We start from the raw sequence: 18,203 nt of genomic DNA, 5'->3' as shown, positions 1-18,203 counted from the left end.
TGCATTACAAAATAATCAAGTACTGTAACTGTATTGAATTACAACTAAAACTTGATAAATGCATTTTGTGTACAAATGTAGACTACATGTTTGATAGTAATGTCTACGGATACAAGGAAATTGGTTTTGTTAACTTTGCTTTGGCAGGACCAAACTTCAATTTCTTGTTCCTGTCCAGATTATTAGAAACAGCAGCTGGTTGTCTTCCCTTGGGCTATAACAACACAAAATGTTAGTCAACATTTTCAGCTACATAGTCACACACATGACAAAAAGGGTACTCCTTTATGATTGACAATTGTGTGTGTTGTGTGTGTGTGTGTGTGTGCGTGTGTGTGTGTGTGTGTGTGTGTGTGTGTGTGTGTGTGTGTGTGTGTGTGTGTGTGTGTGTGTGTGTGTGTGTGTGTGTGTGTGTGTGTGTGTGTGTGTGCGTGAGAGAGACTCACTTTTACAGAATAGCCTCAGTGTATCTAACTTCTAATCCAGCATATTAAAAAAAATTTTTTTTAAATGTTCAGATGGTCAGATGTTGAATTTTTTTTGAAACCCGTATTTTCGTCCGCTTGCCTTATTACCAAAATAACAAACTGGTAACAAGTATTTGCCTTCTGCGCTTTGCCTTTCCTTTTATTTCACACAGGCGTAGCCAGCCATAAATTGATGGTTGGGCATAACATCATGGAAAACAAATGCACAAGAAACACGCTCACATTCTTGTGAGGAATTATCAAACATTTAGACCACAGTAAGGTGAAATATTTGAATTTCATTGGCTACTTACAGGTATCATGCATTACAAGTTACAGGTAGGTGCATTGGGCTTGTTAATGTTACATGTCTCATGTCACAAGCAGCAGTGAAGGTACAACAATGAGCTGTGGTCTAAATTAGTTAGACATCAAAACACAGGGTTCTACAGAATTTAGAAACCCTCAGGCCCCGTAGTAGCGTCCTCGCTTCGCTTGTGCACCACAACACAGGGCTTTCTGGGTTTCTAAATTCCGTAGAAACCTGTGTTTCAATGTCTAACTACTATTTAAAAAGTACACTTAAGACCTATAACTAGCTGTGCTATGGTGTATGCTCTGTGTGTGTGTGTGTGCAGGGCCGCCCACAGGGGGGGGGGGGCAACTGGGGCATTTTGCCCAGGGCCCCATGAATACCTGTTTAAAAGATCGATATACTCTAATAGAGCAGTCACAGTATTCTTCAGAGGAGCAGTGTAACAAGCTTATAAAATAAGGAGATATGGTTGGTGAGGGGTAGCTATTGTCATTGTTAGCATGTAATGACTTTTTTTTTTTTTTTTTTTTTGGTCTTCAACTTACAGCTTGGGTGAAGTTGTGATTCAGAATGGAAACCTGGGCCCCCACTTTAACTCTTTGCCCTGGGCCCCTTAATTTCTCTGGGCAGCTCTCTGTGTGTGTGCGTGTAAAGAAAATAAACTAAGTAACTATTAACAGCTATTCTATTCACTTGTAGGTAGCTATTCATTGACAACCATAGTAGTTGATCATGTGACTACTTCCAATCAACCTGCCACAAGACACTGACAAACACACATATACATTTATTCGGTTACAACTACAGGGGTGTATGTACACATCACCTGGCACTGGAGAAATAACGTACTGTGACAGTTCTCAACTAAATACCTACCCTAAGTGAAGGCCTGGGATGCTACTTACAACTAATACAAGGCTGCCTGGATTATGGCACACATTACAGTTTGTGCAAAATGAGTACAAACAGCAGTTAGACGTGTCACGCATACATCTAATTACTATGACCTTGGTTTGTGTGTTACAGCCCCTCAGTTGTGGTTGTGAGTAGACCTCAGTTTGATGTTTCAGTGGTCAAATTAATTGGTGGAATATTGGAAGTTTATCCTACTCACATCCAACTCGGCATGACGACCATCATTGCAACTTAGCTAACCAGGACTGGACTTGAGTCACTAGACGAGATATACCACCAGCACACTGAATCGATTCTTTATGCTCAAATCCATTTAATCATATCACCACAAGTAGCTCCTTGTCTCCAGGCATAAGGCACTCCACTGATGCCAGAAGTTGACCTCACACCTAAAGCTTTGTGCCATTTCAAAACTTGGATCACATGATTGTATAATATTCTTAGTGTTTAATGCACATTGAAGAGTGATCTGGAGTGTTCTGGTCCTCTACTATCTAGGTTCTGGCATATCTTACTCACAGTATTGACTACAAAATAAACTGTAATTATCTACTAGACTGGTTTACTCATCCTGTGTAAACTGCCTAGCACTAACTATTAAAATGAGAGAGTAACTACACTACATACTACAATTAAGTAGTTAGCATCAATAGACTTTATGGCAGAGTTATCCACCTGTATTTATCCTCTGCAACAAACTTGTCAACTACTTCATCCAGACAAAGCTTTTGGGAAAGTTCTTTTTCAATAGACAATACAGCCAGATTAACCCCTTGTTGCTCAGACATGGAGCAGCATGGATATGATTTAATCCACTTCAAACTTGAAAACGATCTTTCACATTCTCCTGTGGTTACAGCAACTGTGAGCGAAATTTGCAGCAGATTGATTAGCACTGGGAATGGGTCCTTCATTGGAACAATTTCTAACAGAATATCATTGATGAATGCAATTTCCTTATCCTAAGCATCTTCTCGGTGACGGTACATTCCATTGTCACAGACTTTCTTTTTAATGTAACTCAATGACAGGTATCAATTGATCTTTATATCCAGGAAAAGTGGCAAGTCAGGCACACAACACTGGATCCAGGAGCCTATAAGTGCCACGCAAGCCTTGCAGCCATTATGGGCTTCTGCTGGAACACTTCAGATATTTATGGTCAAATCTGCGCTGCATCTCAGTTATCACAGCATCTAAGATTGTTGGAAAGTAAAAATTGGCTATCTGCTATCAATACTTTCCCTAGATCCAGTTGTTTTTAATACTATCCCAACATTACAGTGTTTTGGCATTTGCTTTTTATGCTGAGGCCTAGGTGCTACTTCTGTGATATCACACAAAGCTGTCACATCCTTTGCATATTGATAAAGTTTTTCCCACTCCTCATCTGATCAAAAACTTTGTAGTGTTCAAGGGTTGAGGTTACTAACTCAGCAGCTTTTGAAACTGATCAGATAAGTCTTTTGTACACATCAAGATTCGTCGAAAGAGTATTAATGTCGTTAAAATTTTAATTTGTGTATAAATTCCCATGGTTTCAGTGGCTTTCGCTGTATCCCTGCCATGCACGATAATCTGAAGACACCAAGAGTGCTACATATTGTGTATACTGCATCAAACCAATATGCCCAGTGTGTATCTGAAAGACACTGCAATTGTCGTACTGGTACACAGAATAGCCTGTTGGTTAGTGTAAATTGTATGTGCTTTACTGGTGGACATAATGACATGGAGTAATTCTAGCAATGTGAAAAATTCTGAAGCTTTAGGAACTAACTTGTGCTATTAACCAAAACAAGATTAAGGCAATATGCATAGTAGTGAATGTAAACAGCCATGGGTGTATGCACTTTAATAAATTGTTATACACCTGATATTTTCCAACTTATTACAGAGGCGCCATCATATCCTTGTGATATGACTTTCTGAAGCATCTAACTTGTGGTATTGCAATGTGCTTATAGTGTATGTTGACAAACTTTCAGCATCTTGTGCCTTAGCTTCAACATAAGCGCAAGTTAAAAAATCCTCATGCTGAGTTGCAGAATGTATGTCAACATACTAAAGAATGGCAAGTTGTTCAACGTCACTACAGTCTTTGGTCTTGTCAGCTAGTATTAAATAAACACCAGCTTTTCTAACTTCATCACATGCATCAAGCCAGCCATTATAACCAACACCTCATTTTGAATATCAGGTGATCTGTACGCTACATTTTTTGGGTCTGTGTTGTACAAGTGGACCGTGTTGTGCCACAAGATGGAGAATCTTCCCCTGGGAGCAGTACAAGATAAAATCTAAATAGGGAAATTCTAAAAAAGGGAACTATAAACTCTGGAAGGATGAACAGTGATAGGCCTGTGACAATTTCAAATAATCACCACTACATTAAAACCACTGCAGAGGTAAGTAGTGGCAATATATTGGCTTACATGGCCAGAGAAGGTAGAGAATCTGTTAACATGGAATTTGAGTTAGCGTATGTGAATGGCAGTTGGCATGATGAGATAGTGTTCCAGTTTTGCCAATTTCCAGCTTTGATGCAAACGTAGGCTCACATGTTGTGCTACCACTGGAACCAGCACCAAATATCCGGCATGGATAACAAAAACAGCCGTCTTCATCAACTAATACTACAGCCAATTATACCAAGCAGAATTAAAACACCTAGTGGTAATTATATGCACTTTAAAACCAAGTAAGAAACAATTGCTGATCTAACCACACCCTTAAACAATCAGAACATATGCCTTGTACTTATCAATCAGTGCACTACTCTATGATCACGCCCCAGCTGCAGTTTTGCAAAAGCTAGCCATGGCAAACCACACTCCTTACTCTATTATGTAACTCATTCTAAACAAGCAGGAAGATCAAGATGCACTCAAGATTTTAGAAATGAAGTAGGGTTAAAAGTAGTGAAACAAGTGATGGTAGCTATTACAACACTGCTATATACGTACTTTTGTATTGAACAGATGGTGGCAATAGGGATTTTATCACATAACTATGTTGTATGTAATAGTTACCATCATTCATTCATCCATATATCTTGTTTTACTACTTTTCATTGCTGGAACCCTATTTCATTTTTAAATTAATAACGTTCAGCAACATATACATGTGTCTTGTTTCACAGAATCACAACATATTTGAATCCATATTACTTACTAGTATTGTAATTTTTGACTGTCCTCCCATTCCATTGTAGCCCATCTTGTGAAACTACAGTATATACACACACATATAAACCTACAGCTAACACTCAATGGTTATTATTTGACGATTAAGTCACAGCTTTAAGTGTACCGTATATTTATGATAGATTATGTATACACACGTACACTATCTGATATAACAACATACCTCTTGTTTAGAACTTGCCTTTGCCTGAATGTTAATAGGAACTGTTAAGAAAGAAAGACACAGTGATATGAAAAATAGCTGTAAGAACAATTTTCAAGGTTGTAATTAGACTAACAGATACATGCACCACTTTTCACAAAACAAACTTGGTTTTAACCCTGGTAAACACCTAAGTACGTAAGCTTGCAAAAGAAAACAAAGTGTCAAACTGATGCTTTAGACATTACTTAGTAGAAAATTCTGTTTAATAATTAAAAAAAAAAATTCATAGCAACTTGCTGAAAGCATGTTGGGTTGATCTGAAGGCTTGGGTTTTACCTAGCTTCATCGTCATCAGGGGGAAACGAGGCTGGTTTTCGGGGTGATATTTTTTCACAGACCATGCCCAAACCTATAACTCAACAATGGGTAAGGCTACAAGCTTCATTTTTCACTATTCGATGGCGTAAATGTCTTTTAGCATACCACAGTATGTACGATGCATTCTTCATGGTTCTCCTTTGTGTCCCATTCATCTTTGCTGACAGCTAAAGGTGTTGATTTTGTTGTAGTACGTGATGGCTTCCCATCGTAACGGAAATCATCCATATTTTTCATAATGGCTAGTTTGATTGCAGAGGTACTTTTCAAACAGTTCTTGATTCATAATGCCATGTAACGGGTTGAACATAGCTGACAACGAAGTGTAATAGACATCTCACTTTTCAGACCATAATTTACAGCTGGGGTGCAAGGTGCTATTTCTTTTTGATGCAATATGTGTGGGTTCACCAGTCATAATAATTTTATTTTACAAAAAGTCTACAAACAAGTACACAAAAATTTGGATTTTTCAACTAGAGTAGGGACCATAGCACATCGATAAAAAGTTCTGAAACAAGCTGGAGTAGTGCACAATATCGAGTAGTGAACGATATTAAATCACAGTAAAACAATAAGAGTGTACCGTGCAACACTTCTAATTGTTTTACTGTGATTTAATATCATGGACTACTCCAGCTTGTTTCAGTACTTTTTATAGACTTGCTATGGTCCCTACTCTAGTTGAAAATTCCAATTTTTATTTTTTGTGTATTTGTGTATTAAGGAAACCATGTATATTAAAGTTTTATTATGACACAAGGACACTTCTTCAGTGCTTTATTTCCCGTTATGTGACTGGATTGATTGCAGAGGCATTTCACGTACTGTTCTTCATTTGTAATGCTGTATAACAAGTGGAACATAGCTGAAAAAGAAGCAAAATGGCTACTTCACAATTGATAGTTGGGGTACACATGAAACCATAATTTCTGTAGTGACTGGATCGATTGCAGAAGTACTTCTTGTATTGATCTTAGTTTGTAACAATAGAACAAGTGAAACACAGCTGAAAAGAAGCGGAATAGTGATGACTTCATATTTCAGTCATTGATAATCAAGGTACACGTTCAGTCATGAAATTGAAGTGTCAGGCACCATTCCTTCCTTTTGATGCAGTATGCAATGGCAACGAACTGTTGCTGTAAAAAGTAAACAAACAAGTATAAGGAAAAAGACAATTGAGTAGAGCTAGTTGACATTTAACCCCTACTTCACTCATGGCTATATTGACAGGCTGAATTAGGAATTAAATGTCAACTAGTATAACTGCTTGTTTCATTGCTTTTTTTCCTACTCAAAAATGTACGGTTCCAATTTTTCCTTACACTTGTGATAAAAGTAAGACTGAAATTTGAGCATAATTTATATCACAACATACCCAGTACATCATGTGAAGTGGACTGATGGTGAGCAAACTGCAAAATAATGATAGACAAATAAAATTATAGGCACAGTGGTAGTGATGTAATCTACCTGTTTTTTCTTTTTGGCAGAGTATGATGTAATGGCAACGTTAGCCTCCACACCCAACCTGTAATAGACCATGATTAGAATCACAGCTACACACAGACAGAGACATTGCTGGAGTAACTAACGATTCCATGAGGCTTGAACTTGTGTTACTACTGCTGCAGCCAGCTCCAGCATTTTCTGTTGGCTTTTCATTCTCCTCATCTGAATCCGGAAATAGCTCCTTCAGAAGATCACCATTACACTGTTTCTTTGACAGCACATACTCAGGTGCAGGACTATCGATACAAAATAAAACACAAATTTGAATAAATGCACATACATTGCATATACATACAGGGTGTAGATATACAACACACACACACAGTGAACCAGCTCTGGGACACCTGTGTACTACTCAGGTACTATGAGTCAGTGCAGCGCTTGCACACAAAAATACCACACTACACAAATACTTGTACAATAATAGTACACATAACTGCAAGATGGAAAATTAAGTGGATCCTCGAACACCTAGAGTTCACTAAGTGTTCAGATAACTAAAGCCATTGACTTGTATACAGAGCTCTATCCAATTACTCCAATAGAACGCACGCTATCGATTAAATACTCTAACAGAACAGTTAGTTTTGGTGCTCAGTTCAGATAACCAAGGATCTACTGAACATACTGACCTTTCTAACATTCTCTTTAATGATGCCTTGCATCCAGGAGAGTCCACCGCATCTTGTAGAGTCATAACCTTTCGCTGTAAACTGCATCTGTCTTTTTCAAGTGATTTCACCTCTTCTCGAGATAGAGCAAGATCATTCTGCGACTGAATGAGCTCTTCATTCGTCCTCCTCCACTGTAGTGAAATAAACACAACGAAACACCAAAGGAATATCTATGTAAGTAATGAAACAAGAAACATGATAGCATAGGATGCATAAGATCAGTAGGTCTGTACAAACGGAAATTAGCAGACAGCAGGATGCACAAACTAAGACACTAACTAGTAAAGGGGGTGGAGTGGTCTCAACAGAACAACAGTATAGTCAGGCTGGAAAGTAGAGCAAAATTGTAAGCAAGTTATTATAATATGTGGCTTCTAAAAATATTGTCTTGTATTTTACTGTTAAATTTGATGTGATACACATACTCTTCCATGAGGATATCTTGTTGTTCATATGCTTTTTAAATAACAGCATCTAGATGAAGGGGGCACCAGTTTGTTTAGGAGAGATTTTTATTATAAGTACTACTGTACTGTATGGTAATCTCTTGGTTTAACCCTTACAAGGGAATGAGGGTAATCTGACAATGTGAGCAGGTATGCAAGTTACAAATTAGGTACAGACTAAGCAGATTTATTTTATTAAAAAAACAAACAAACCATCAAACACAATTTTTTTTGGTATCATAACTGTCTAAAATCATTTCTCTTAAAACGTACACATTATGTCTTGCTTACCGCTTTCCTCATGTTGGTGAGATCTAAGCTCATTGAGCTATTCTGTGATTGCAAGGTCATTTTTCTGTCCTTGAGGCTCTCATAGTTCCTGAGGACAACAACAACAACACACTAACTACAGTGGAACCTCCAAAAAATACCGTGAAATGTGCACAAACAGGTTTATCGTATAGTACGGCAGACTCTAGGGATCATGAATGTTAGCACTTTTCCACAAAAGAGTATTGACCAGAAACCAGCCTCATAACACCACCTTGGCAGTATTGGTCAAGTCCAAAAGTGTCTTCAATATGACCAGAAACACTACCAATGTGAAATTTAAAATATATTCATTTAGTGAAATTTTCTACTGGCTGACTAACCTATTAATAATGCCTTTAGGCAAGCATAACTCATAAATGGCTAAGGCTACTCACCTTGATTTTGTCACGGTTAGACATCACTTCAGCTAAACAGGTGCTTTTAGCATACAACAATACACGCAATGCAACGGACTTCACTGATAGCACAAGGTGTCAATTGTGGTAGTGCATTAATGACTCTGTGTACTAAAGAATTAAACCGTATTTTAGTGCCACATTTTCAACAATCACAGTAAACAGACTAAGTTATAGGCTAGCTTCATGGGACAGACATAGTCAGAAACCATGTGAAATGGCTACATTGCATATTAGTAATTAGCATAGGGGCACATTTTGCTGTACAAGTATAGCATGGCTGATACATTGGCACCATTTTTCCTTTGATGTGGTGTTATGAAAATTCATTAATGATGAATAATTTAACAAAAAAAGTTTAGGAAAAAAGCCAGGAGGGGGGAATAAGATTTTTACAAGCTAGTAATGATCACTTAAATAAAAGTGCTTTATGTACGGTTGCAGTAACATTAATTCAAGTAATGATCTCACTTGTTCAAACATTTTTTGTCGCAATCTATAATCTCTACTACTGTAGCTTGTAAATTTCCCACGTTACTTTACACTTGTTTGTACAATGAAACTTGTGTATAATGGACGTGTCCAGATTATCTGGGTGTCCTGATTTTCCAAGTCAGATTACAATCTAAGAGACATTTGATTTTTTTTTTTTGGGGGGGGGGGGGGGGGGCAATAACTAATAGTCCAGCTAATGCAGTTGTCCCCATTTCAAGTGTCTATATTGACAAATTCCACTCTGAAATCAGGACACCTCTTTACTAAGGACATTCCAGCCTAGGTACCCCCAAAGAGAGGGTGATGTATATCAAATCACATTCATACTGATAATACTTAACTGTTTTAGCACAACGAGATATTTGGCTAGCTCAGTAGCAGAGTTATGGTAGCTCTTCACCATGCTCTCAACTTCGTCTTCACTACCCTCCAATACATGCTCTATACTGGATAAAGAAATACACATATATAAATTGTAGAGAATGACTGAGACATTAATTAGGACATTAATTAGAGTATATTGTGAATGTAATACTTAGGTCATGTGTGTACTGTTATAGTGCATGCAGTGTGTCATTGTTATCCTATCAAATCATGCTAGTACGAGTTGTTTCTCGCCAGTCTACAAACCTCCCATCCGTCGTTATGACAATTATTTTGGTGCTGCTCTCGACATTATTCTAACCTCAGTCTCAGAAGTCGTACCGTGGCATTCTTTTAATGGTACCCCAAGAGGTAAGCCGCATCTCTCCTTAGAACATTTGTTTGTTGTTGTTTAGCGGACTGATGGAGGAGCAGACTCGTCTACAAGTATCCAGTAGCGGATACAAGGGACACGTGACACAACTGTACAACAAGATAGATGAACTAGTTACTGGAGAATTCAATGAGTATACAACCACTTCTTTGACCAACGTCATTAAGCAAATCACTAAGAAGATATCCGAGCATAATACAAGTGAAAGTGCTAGAAGTGGAAGAGTTGCAAGATATCACAGATAAGATCGCCAGAGCTTGAAGGTTTATTGAGTTGAATAGTTCAGACAGACATTCAGAGCCAGTTGATCAGCAACTTTCACTGACATCACAGTCCACAATAGTATCACAAGAGAACAATGACCACTTAGAGAGTCAGCCACAAGCCAGTCAATCACAAGTGAGTGAATCTATAACAAGTGTAAATCAAGTACTATTAGAAGCTAGCCAGGCACAATCAAGTACAGTTCAAATTAACACTGGCCGACCACAGCTAGATACCACAGTGACATCAGAGGAAGATCACATGATCAACTCATCAGTTCCATCCGCAAACTGCCTTTTAGACTTCTAAGCGTAACAAATACTATAAATTTTGGGCCACAACCCTTGATTCCAGCTGTTTACACACCTACTAGTTTTACCATTCAGCAGACTACAGTAATTTCATTGGCCAGAAACCTATATAGCACTTCATCAGTGAGTCATTTGGGACCATTGCCAACATCAGTGGGATAACAACAGCTTACCACTAGCCAACATTCAGTTTGCCAGTAGCCATCAGTCACCCCACCCAACATTTTGCCACTGGCCATCTACCTAAGTTCTCCCTACCAATCTTTTCAGGTAACCCCTTAACATGGCAGACATATATTTTGGGACTTGTTCTATGCAGCAATCCATGCCAACCCCAGCCTCAGCAGAATACAGAAATTAAACTACCTGAAGGCTCAAATTACAGGGAGATGCCACTAGAGCAATTGATGGCCTCCCCTTATCAGAACTGAATTACACACATTCAATAGCACTGCTTCAGGACCACTTTGACCAACCAGATAAACTCATCAACGCACACATGAAGGCTCTTATGAACATGGCTTCCCCTACAAACAGTTTGTCTAGTTTACGCATGTTTTATGACTCTATTGAAAGCCACATTTGTTGATTTTCATCACTTGGGAAAGCTGAACATTTTTATGGAGACTTGCTGGTTCTAATCATCATGAGTAAACTCACTGCTGAAGTAAGACGCAACCTAGCAAGAGAGCATTCAAATACCCCATCGATTCTTTAAGACCTAATGGCAGCTCTTCAGAAAGAGATCCATGTCCTTCAAGCTGGACTACACAACCCATACAATACAGTTTCCAGCACTTCGACTACAGCTGCTTTTCAAGTTGAAGCTAGAGACAATAGAGGTCGCTCCGCACCTAAGAAGAAAGCACCAGTATGTGTATTCTGCAGAGGGTAACATTCCACACATTCATGTGAAATTGTATCAGAAGAAACGCATTGACATCGTCAAGAGAGATAACCTCTGCTTTAACTGCTTGGCACATCACAAGGTGTCACATTGCCAGTCAAGATTTCACTGTAAGAAATGCAAGAAGCATCACACCACCTTGTCCAACACTGAATTACCATCTAGAGAACCATCACACAGCAAGGTGTCACCACCAACTTCTCCAGCAGATGTTGCAGAGCTTCTCACATCAACTTCACCTTGTGCCACACCACAGCCAGTTACCACCTGCCTACTTAAAACTGCAGTAACTCCTATCATTGCCAGACACACCAAGACCAGTGCAAACACTCTCTTTGATGAGGGTGCTCAACGTTCATTCATAGCCACAGAGATGGTTAGAGAATCAGGCATATCACCAGCATCTACAACAGACATTTCCTTAGCATCGTTTGGCAATGCAGCCAGAGGCTTGGCATTGTCACAGTAGAGATAGAGACTCTGACTGGAGAACTGATCCCCATGCAAGTGCTTATCGTGCCAACCAATCCAGAACACTGTTCCCCTTTCTGTCAGCACTACGTCACATCTGAAAGGGCTCATCCAGTCACATCAAAGAAGAGCTTTAGTATCTCACTGTTGATTATAACTGACTACTACTGGCAATTCGTACAGAACAACATTGTTAGAGGAGATAGCCCAATAGCCCAGGAGTCAAAACTTGGCTATCTTCTATCAGGACCATTACCGTGTTCTCTATCGCAGCCAGCAGCTTCTATCCTATTGTAGATGACATCTACAGTAGTACCTGAAGAGCCCAGCATTGAGAAGTTCTGGTCTGTGGAGTCCATTGGGACAACTGCTAATACAACATCTTAAGCTTTCTTTGTGCCTACCAGCAGTCCTCCGTCACACGAACACCTGAGGCTGTCTACGTGGCAACATTTCCATGGAAGGAGGACAAACCTTACTTACCTTCCAACTTTAACATCTGCAAGAAAAGGACTATCGCCTTAGTTAACAAACTTAACCAAACACCAGAACTCTTTAACCATCTACAATAGCATCATCAAAGACCAAAAGCAGAGAGGCTTCATTGAAACAGTTGGTAATCACAACACCACTGAGAACACACTATTTACCTAACCATCCAGTCAAGAAGGATTCTGTTACAACACCCATACGAATTGTATATGACGGTAGCTGCCGTGGAAATGGGAACTCAAATAGTCTCAATGATTGTCTGACTGCGGCACCTCCATTTCTAAACAACTTGTGTGCTAGCTATACTGTTACATTTTCACAGCCATGCCTTGTTCTTTCAACAGACAAAGAAATGACTTTTCTTCATGTCCAATTGCACCCAGATGACAGGGCTTTTACTAGATTTATTTGGCTGTCAAGTACAAATGTTTCAACTGAACATTTTCTCACATGCCACTTTGCTGTTGTTCCCTTTGGGTCACCCAATTCAACCTTTATGCTCGCAGCAGTACTTGATTTACACCTCAGTAAAGCTACCTCACCAGTTGCAGTTGACATGAAGGAAAACATTTACATTGACAACGTCCTGTCTGGCTGCAATACAGAAGAAGAATTACTATCATACTACAAGTTATCTCGTGAACTTATGAGTCAAGCCAATTTCAACCTCCGGTCATGGTCATCTAATATCTAATAGTCATCATCTTCAGACAGTCACAACAAGAGACAAAACAAGTAACCCTAAACCAACTATGGGACTTCTAGGTCTTCGGTGGAATACCATCACAGACACATTATCACTTGCTCCAAAGCAACTTCCACCCACTAACACTACCTTCACTACAAAGAGATGTCCTACAGACCTCCTCACAGGTATGCGATCCACTAGGATGGGTAACACCTGCGACTGCCAGAGCTAAAATTTTTACTTCAAGAGATATGGCAAACCAGGGACAAACCTCTTCCCAAAGAGATCAGACACTTGGTTCACTATTCTCCCTGATCTAAAGAAACTGTCACAATTCACCATTCCAAGAAGTTACTTCTCAACATTGAATACATCAGCTTCCCACCTGTATGCCTTCGCAGATGCCAGCACTAAGGTTTATGGTGCTGTTGTTTACCATTTGTTGAAACCAAGAGACTTCACTGGTTATGTCCAAGAGTCGTGTAGCTCCAATCAAGACAATCACTCTCCCCAAACTAGAACTGATGGCGGCTGTCATGGTTACTAGGATATACAAGCAACACAACTCTAAGCCTTTCATCTCTCATTGTGTAGCAGAGATTGTGGGAGCATTCCCAGCCAACACATGGGTCCTTTATGCCATCTAGTGATAATCCTGCTGATCTACTGACCAGAGGAATCTCCACTCAACAGCTCCTTTCATCGCAGCTATGGCTACAGGGGCCCCAATGGCTACAGTCGAGTCTAGACTGGCCACAATGGACATCAACCAATGCCTTGCTACAACTAGCAGATGAAGATGAGCATGAAAGCACGCTGCAAGCTACCCAGACCAGTGAAGATGTAACAGGTATTCATAGTGTTATGGACATTACTTGCTATAGTACTATATTGCTAAGTTAGTAGCTGTCACTGCATACGTAGATAGGTTTGCTCACAATGCCCATAAACAACAACCACGAGTAACTGGACCACTGAGTGCAAACACTGCCTTGAAACAATGGATATCCAATCGAATCCAATTATTTACTGAAGAAACAGAATCAGAATTCACGTCCCAGACAACTCAGATTATACTTGGATGAGAATCAACTTATAAGATGCAGTGGTAAAATCCACAATGCCCCAGTCAGTGACGCTACTAAGTTTCCCTTACTACTGCCCCCCAAAACACCATTTAACAACCTGATTATTCAAGACACCCATAAGAAACTTCACCATGGGGGAGTAGCTATTACTGTAACAGCTTTATGACAAGTATTTCAGATTCCCTCCATCAGGCAGAGGGTAAGAAGTGTCCTAAGAAAATGTGTCACCTGTGCCAAAACAATGGGGAAACCTTTTAGGATTCCTGATCCACCACCACTACCCACGACACGTGTTGGAGAACCCAGACTATTTGCTGTAACAGGGTGGATTTCACTGGGACGCTGTCAAGGACTCCAATGGTGAGCACAAAGCATACACCTGCCTCTTCACCTGCACAAGCACCAGGGCAATCCATTATTTTGGAAATTGTTAATGATCTATCTGCAAAAACATTTCTGTTAGCTTTTTGATGATTTGCCAGCTGCAAGTCACTTCCTTCCATCATACTATCAGACAACGCTTCCACCTATCGTGCCGCCGTGGAGGAATTGAAGATAGTGTTTGAATCTGATGACATCAAGGAAGCATTGGGACGTCAAGGTGTTGATTGTACCAAAAGGTGCTCCGTGGTATGGGATTTTGGGAGCGTTTGATAGGATTGACCAAGCAAGCCATCAGAAAGACTCTTGGTAGATTGATCTCTCTTGATCAATTGCAGACAGTTGTGGTAGAAATTGAGAGTATGCTTAATGATAGACCGCTTACATATGTAAACTCTGATCTACAAGACCCGCAGCCATTAACACCCTCTCACTTGCTTTATGGCTGGAGGATACAACAAGCTCCCCATTCTCTCAATGACCCAGAAGAACTGGTTGACCCCAGTGTTGTGTATGGTATATTTCTGATGAAGAGAGTAGACAAACTCACACAGTTAATTGAACACTTTTCATCACGGTGGAAAAGAGAATACTTGACTTCGTTAAGAGAATTTCACAAGATATCTAGATGAAGTAGTAAACAGCTCATTAGAACAGGAGATGTGGTGATTGTGCATGAGGACAATAAGCCAAGACTTCAGTGGAGATTAGCCATAGTTGAAGATCTTATCAAGGGGAATGATGGTCAAGTGCAGGCTGCACATATCAGGACAAGTAGTCACAAGACGACAACTCAACCGGTAGCCAAGTTATACCCATTAGAGGTGCACAGTGAATAATGTGAAACTTCAGATAGCAGCTCTACTGCAGAAGAAATTGACTTATCAGCTAGTAACAAGCCCCAACAGAAGACAGCTACTAAGGAAACAACTCGCATATGTGAAGTTAGAGCTGCTGCCTTAAGGGCACTCCAGAAAATGAAGGAATGGAGTGGTGTACTAGGTCCCAGCCCAGAGAATGTAGAGAATGACTGAGACATTAACTAGAGTGTATTGTGATGTAATGCTTAGGACATGTGCGTACTGTTATAGTGAGTGTAGTGTGTCATTGTTATCCTATCAATCACACTAGTACGAGTCGTCTCACAAATCTACGAACCTCCCGTCTGTCGTTATGGCATAAATGATTAGTGTTGCACTGATACACACATTTCACATTTATTGATACCGATTATTTGCCCATTCCTGTAACTGATATGCCAATGGTATAACCAATATTCTTCATAACAGGTGAGGAATGGAAAATCGCCTAAGGTTTGTGTGTACATTACATTTGTAATGATGATGTAATTATTTGCATATGTGGCCGAGTCTACAAGGTTTGCTACAACTTTGCAACAAACCGCTTTCGTGGAAAAGGAACCTCACCCATGAAACAAATAATCCAAGTTGAAGTGGCCTAACTGTACAATCTACACACAGCAAGATAGTGTTCTCACACACACGCCTACATAGACTAAAAAAAAGGTAATGTAACAAAATTGAGAATTGGCAACTTGACAGTTCAACCAATATACTGTAGCAATTGTCAGTGAGTAACCAATTATCTGTTGGAGGTTTGAGTGCTTATTTTCTATAAGTGATTTTTGGACTCAGCATTTAAACAAGCCTGGCTTATAGGAAATTTCTTTCTAGAGTGCACCATACACAAGATGATTACGGTGCTAAGAATGCTAATATAACCAAATGACAGTTTGGAATCTTTACTTGTGACAATGAAATATGGGATGAAGCACATAATAGATTCTAGCATTGTAGATAACTTAGTTTTTAACATTTTGGCACATAAACAGACCCAGGAGTGCATTCTATAGCTTGAGATGAAGAGCCTGTATTATTCAGCCCATGCATGCATTTTTACTGTGGATAAATAGAGATAAACACAGTACACAAATCTGCAGCAGAATAATAATTGACAATACAGGCAAATCAACAGTACATAGTCTTAAAACAACAGACAAATTTACAGATCACTGGGCATATAAGAAGGGACATGTTGTGGAAATGTCAGCTGGAATATACAAATATACTGTATGTACGTAGATCAGCTAGAGTTTGGCAACTTCAACAAGGAAATTTACGCATTTAACACCGTAAGTAAACTTAACTAATTTTCTACTAAAGCATCATACCAGAAAACTTCAAAGTAAGCTGGCAACAAATTTCAAGTGTTAGTAATATAAAAGCTAGCAATCACACGTCAAGCAGACATGACAGCAATTTATATTACATACAATTTGCAGATTTCCTTATAAACATACTGTCTTAGCTCCTGTAGCTTTGTCTTCAACCTTGAGGCTTCTTCAACAGCCTTCAATGCAGTTTTCTGCTCTTCATTTAGTCTATTAATTTCTCTCTTCAACATTGACGCAACATCTTTCTGCTGCTCAAGTTTCTGACATGCAGAATTACACTGACACTGCCAAGCCACTAGCTCTTCTTTAACATCCTGCAATTCTCTTTTAGTTTTTGCCAACACATCCTCTGCCATACGCCAGCACATAAAATACACTACCACTACATTCAACACTATATCCATACCCTGCTCTTTCTTTGACTGCCTTGCTGAAGTAAGTTCAGCCTGCATGTAAGAACGTAGCTTTACTGCTGCATTTGTAAAGTACGTAGCTTCACCTTTAGTTGCTCGCTGTCTAAATCAGCGACATCTTTTTCAACATCAGATGCACTTGAGTCAATGTACAGCTTGATGACCGACTTTTTAGCGCACTTGTCGCGACACTGGGGACATGTGTTGGAGTGCGCCAGCCATTGAGATAAACTACAGAGTGAAATTAGCAACAATACTGAACTAATATACCTTACCAAGCAAAGTGAAACACGTGCCCGCCTGGATTATAAAGATACGCTCAGGAAAACTTTCAACACGCAATCTTTTGAACTGTTAAGGATACAAGGAGTAGTTGCTAAGTCGTTGCTCAAGTTATCTGTACAAATAACACAAGAAATACGCAACATCACTCATCTTCCTTTCAAACTGCTTTCCCGCGATTAGGCACGTGAGCTTTCATTCTAACTAAAGTGCACTTGAAAACCTGATTATGGTTTCAGATCAAAATGAACGCATTGGCAAAACGACCTGGAAAAATAGTTCTATTGGCTGATATTCAAGGAGAAGATAGTAAAAAGTATGAAAATGAAGTATTACGCGTAGTTGGATACTTTCAATCCTACTTATCTGATAGTTTAATACGTATTGAAGATGGGACAAGTCTCCTTTCAGTTGACTGTGCCTTGTTACAACCAGTACGACTTACCAAAGGTTGGCTGTACCATTTTATAGGGGAAGCAGATTGGAGAGAGGAAAGCAGACAGTTAATACTGAGAGCACAAGTGTACCGTTGCTTGGAAGGACTTGATTTTCAAAACTATAAGAAGTCGTTAAAGTTTCTTCAAACTGGAATGTAAGAAATGATGGTAGACCTACACAGTGTTGTTAAGTTCCCAATACCAAGTTTAATACCAAGTTTAATACTTTTAAT

General features: G+C 39.4%; 1 protein-coding gene across 1 annotated transcript; it reads right to left on the bottom strand.

The window, feature by feature from the left end:
• Positions 1-17,743, bottom strand: LOC136266054 (E3 ubiquitin-protein ligase TRAIP-like). The gene is made up of 14 exons (XM_066061011.1): positions 17,616-17,743; positions 17,527-17,551; positions 17,338-17,482; positions 17,245-17,284; positions 16,965-17,187; positions 9,627-9,731; positions 8,354-8,441; positions 7,575-7,747; positions 7,026-7,178; positions 6,904-6,961; positions 6,809-6,845; positions 5,068-5,108; positions 4,873-4,926; positions 1-214 (listed from the first exon to the last, which is right to left on the bottom strand). Exons 1-14 carry the CDS (start codon positions 17,677-17,679, stop codon positions 104-106), a joined length of 1,317 nt encoding a protein of 438 aa, XP_065917083.1. The 5' UTR covers positions 17,680-17,743; the 3' UTR covers positions 1-103.
• Positions 17,744-18,203: the final 460 nt, after the last annotated feature.

The sequence above is a fragment of the Dysidea avara genome, chromosome 9 (assembly GCF_963678975.1).
Source record: "Dysidea avara chromosome 9, odDysAvar1.4, whole genome shotgun sequence".
Lineage (NCBI taxonomy): Eukaryota > Metazoa > Porifera > Demospongiae > Dictyoceratida > Dysideidae > Dysidea > Dysidea avara.
The sequence above is the reverse complement of the archived record's forward strand: the minus strand, read 5'-3'. Positions and strand labels throughout refer to the sequence as shown.

Bases quoted from the DNA above. Each gene is read 5' to 3' on its own strand.
- LOC136266054 (XM_066061011.1), bottom strand. From the start codon at position 17,679: ATGTTGCGTATTTCTTGTGTTATTTGTACAGATAACTTGAGCAACGAC. The intron at 17,552-17,615 runs GTATCCTTAACA...TTTATAATCCAG, and splicing joins CGACTTAGCAACTACTCCTT to GCGGGCACGTGTTTCACTTT. The intron at 5,109-6,808 runs GTATGTTGTGAT...CTTTCTTAACAG, and splicing joins CACTTCACATGATGTACTGG to TTCCTATTAACATTCAGGCA.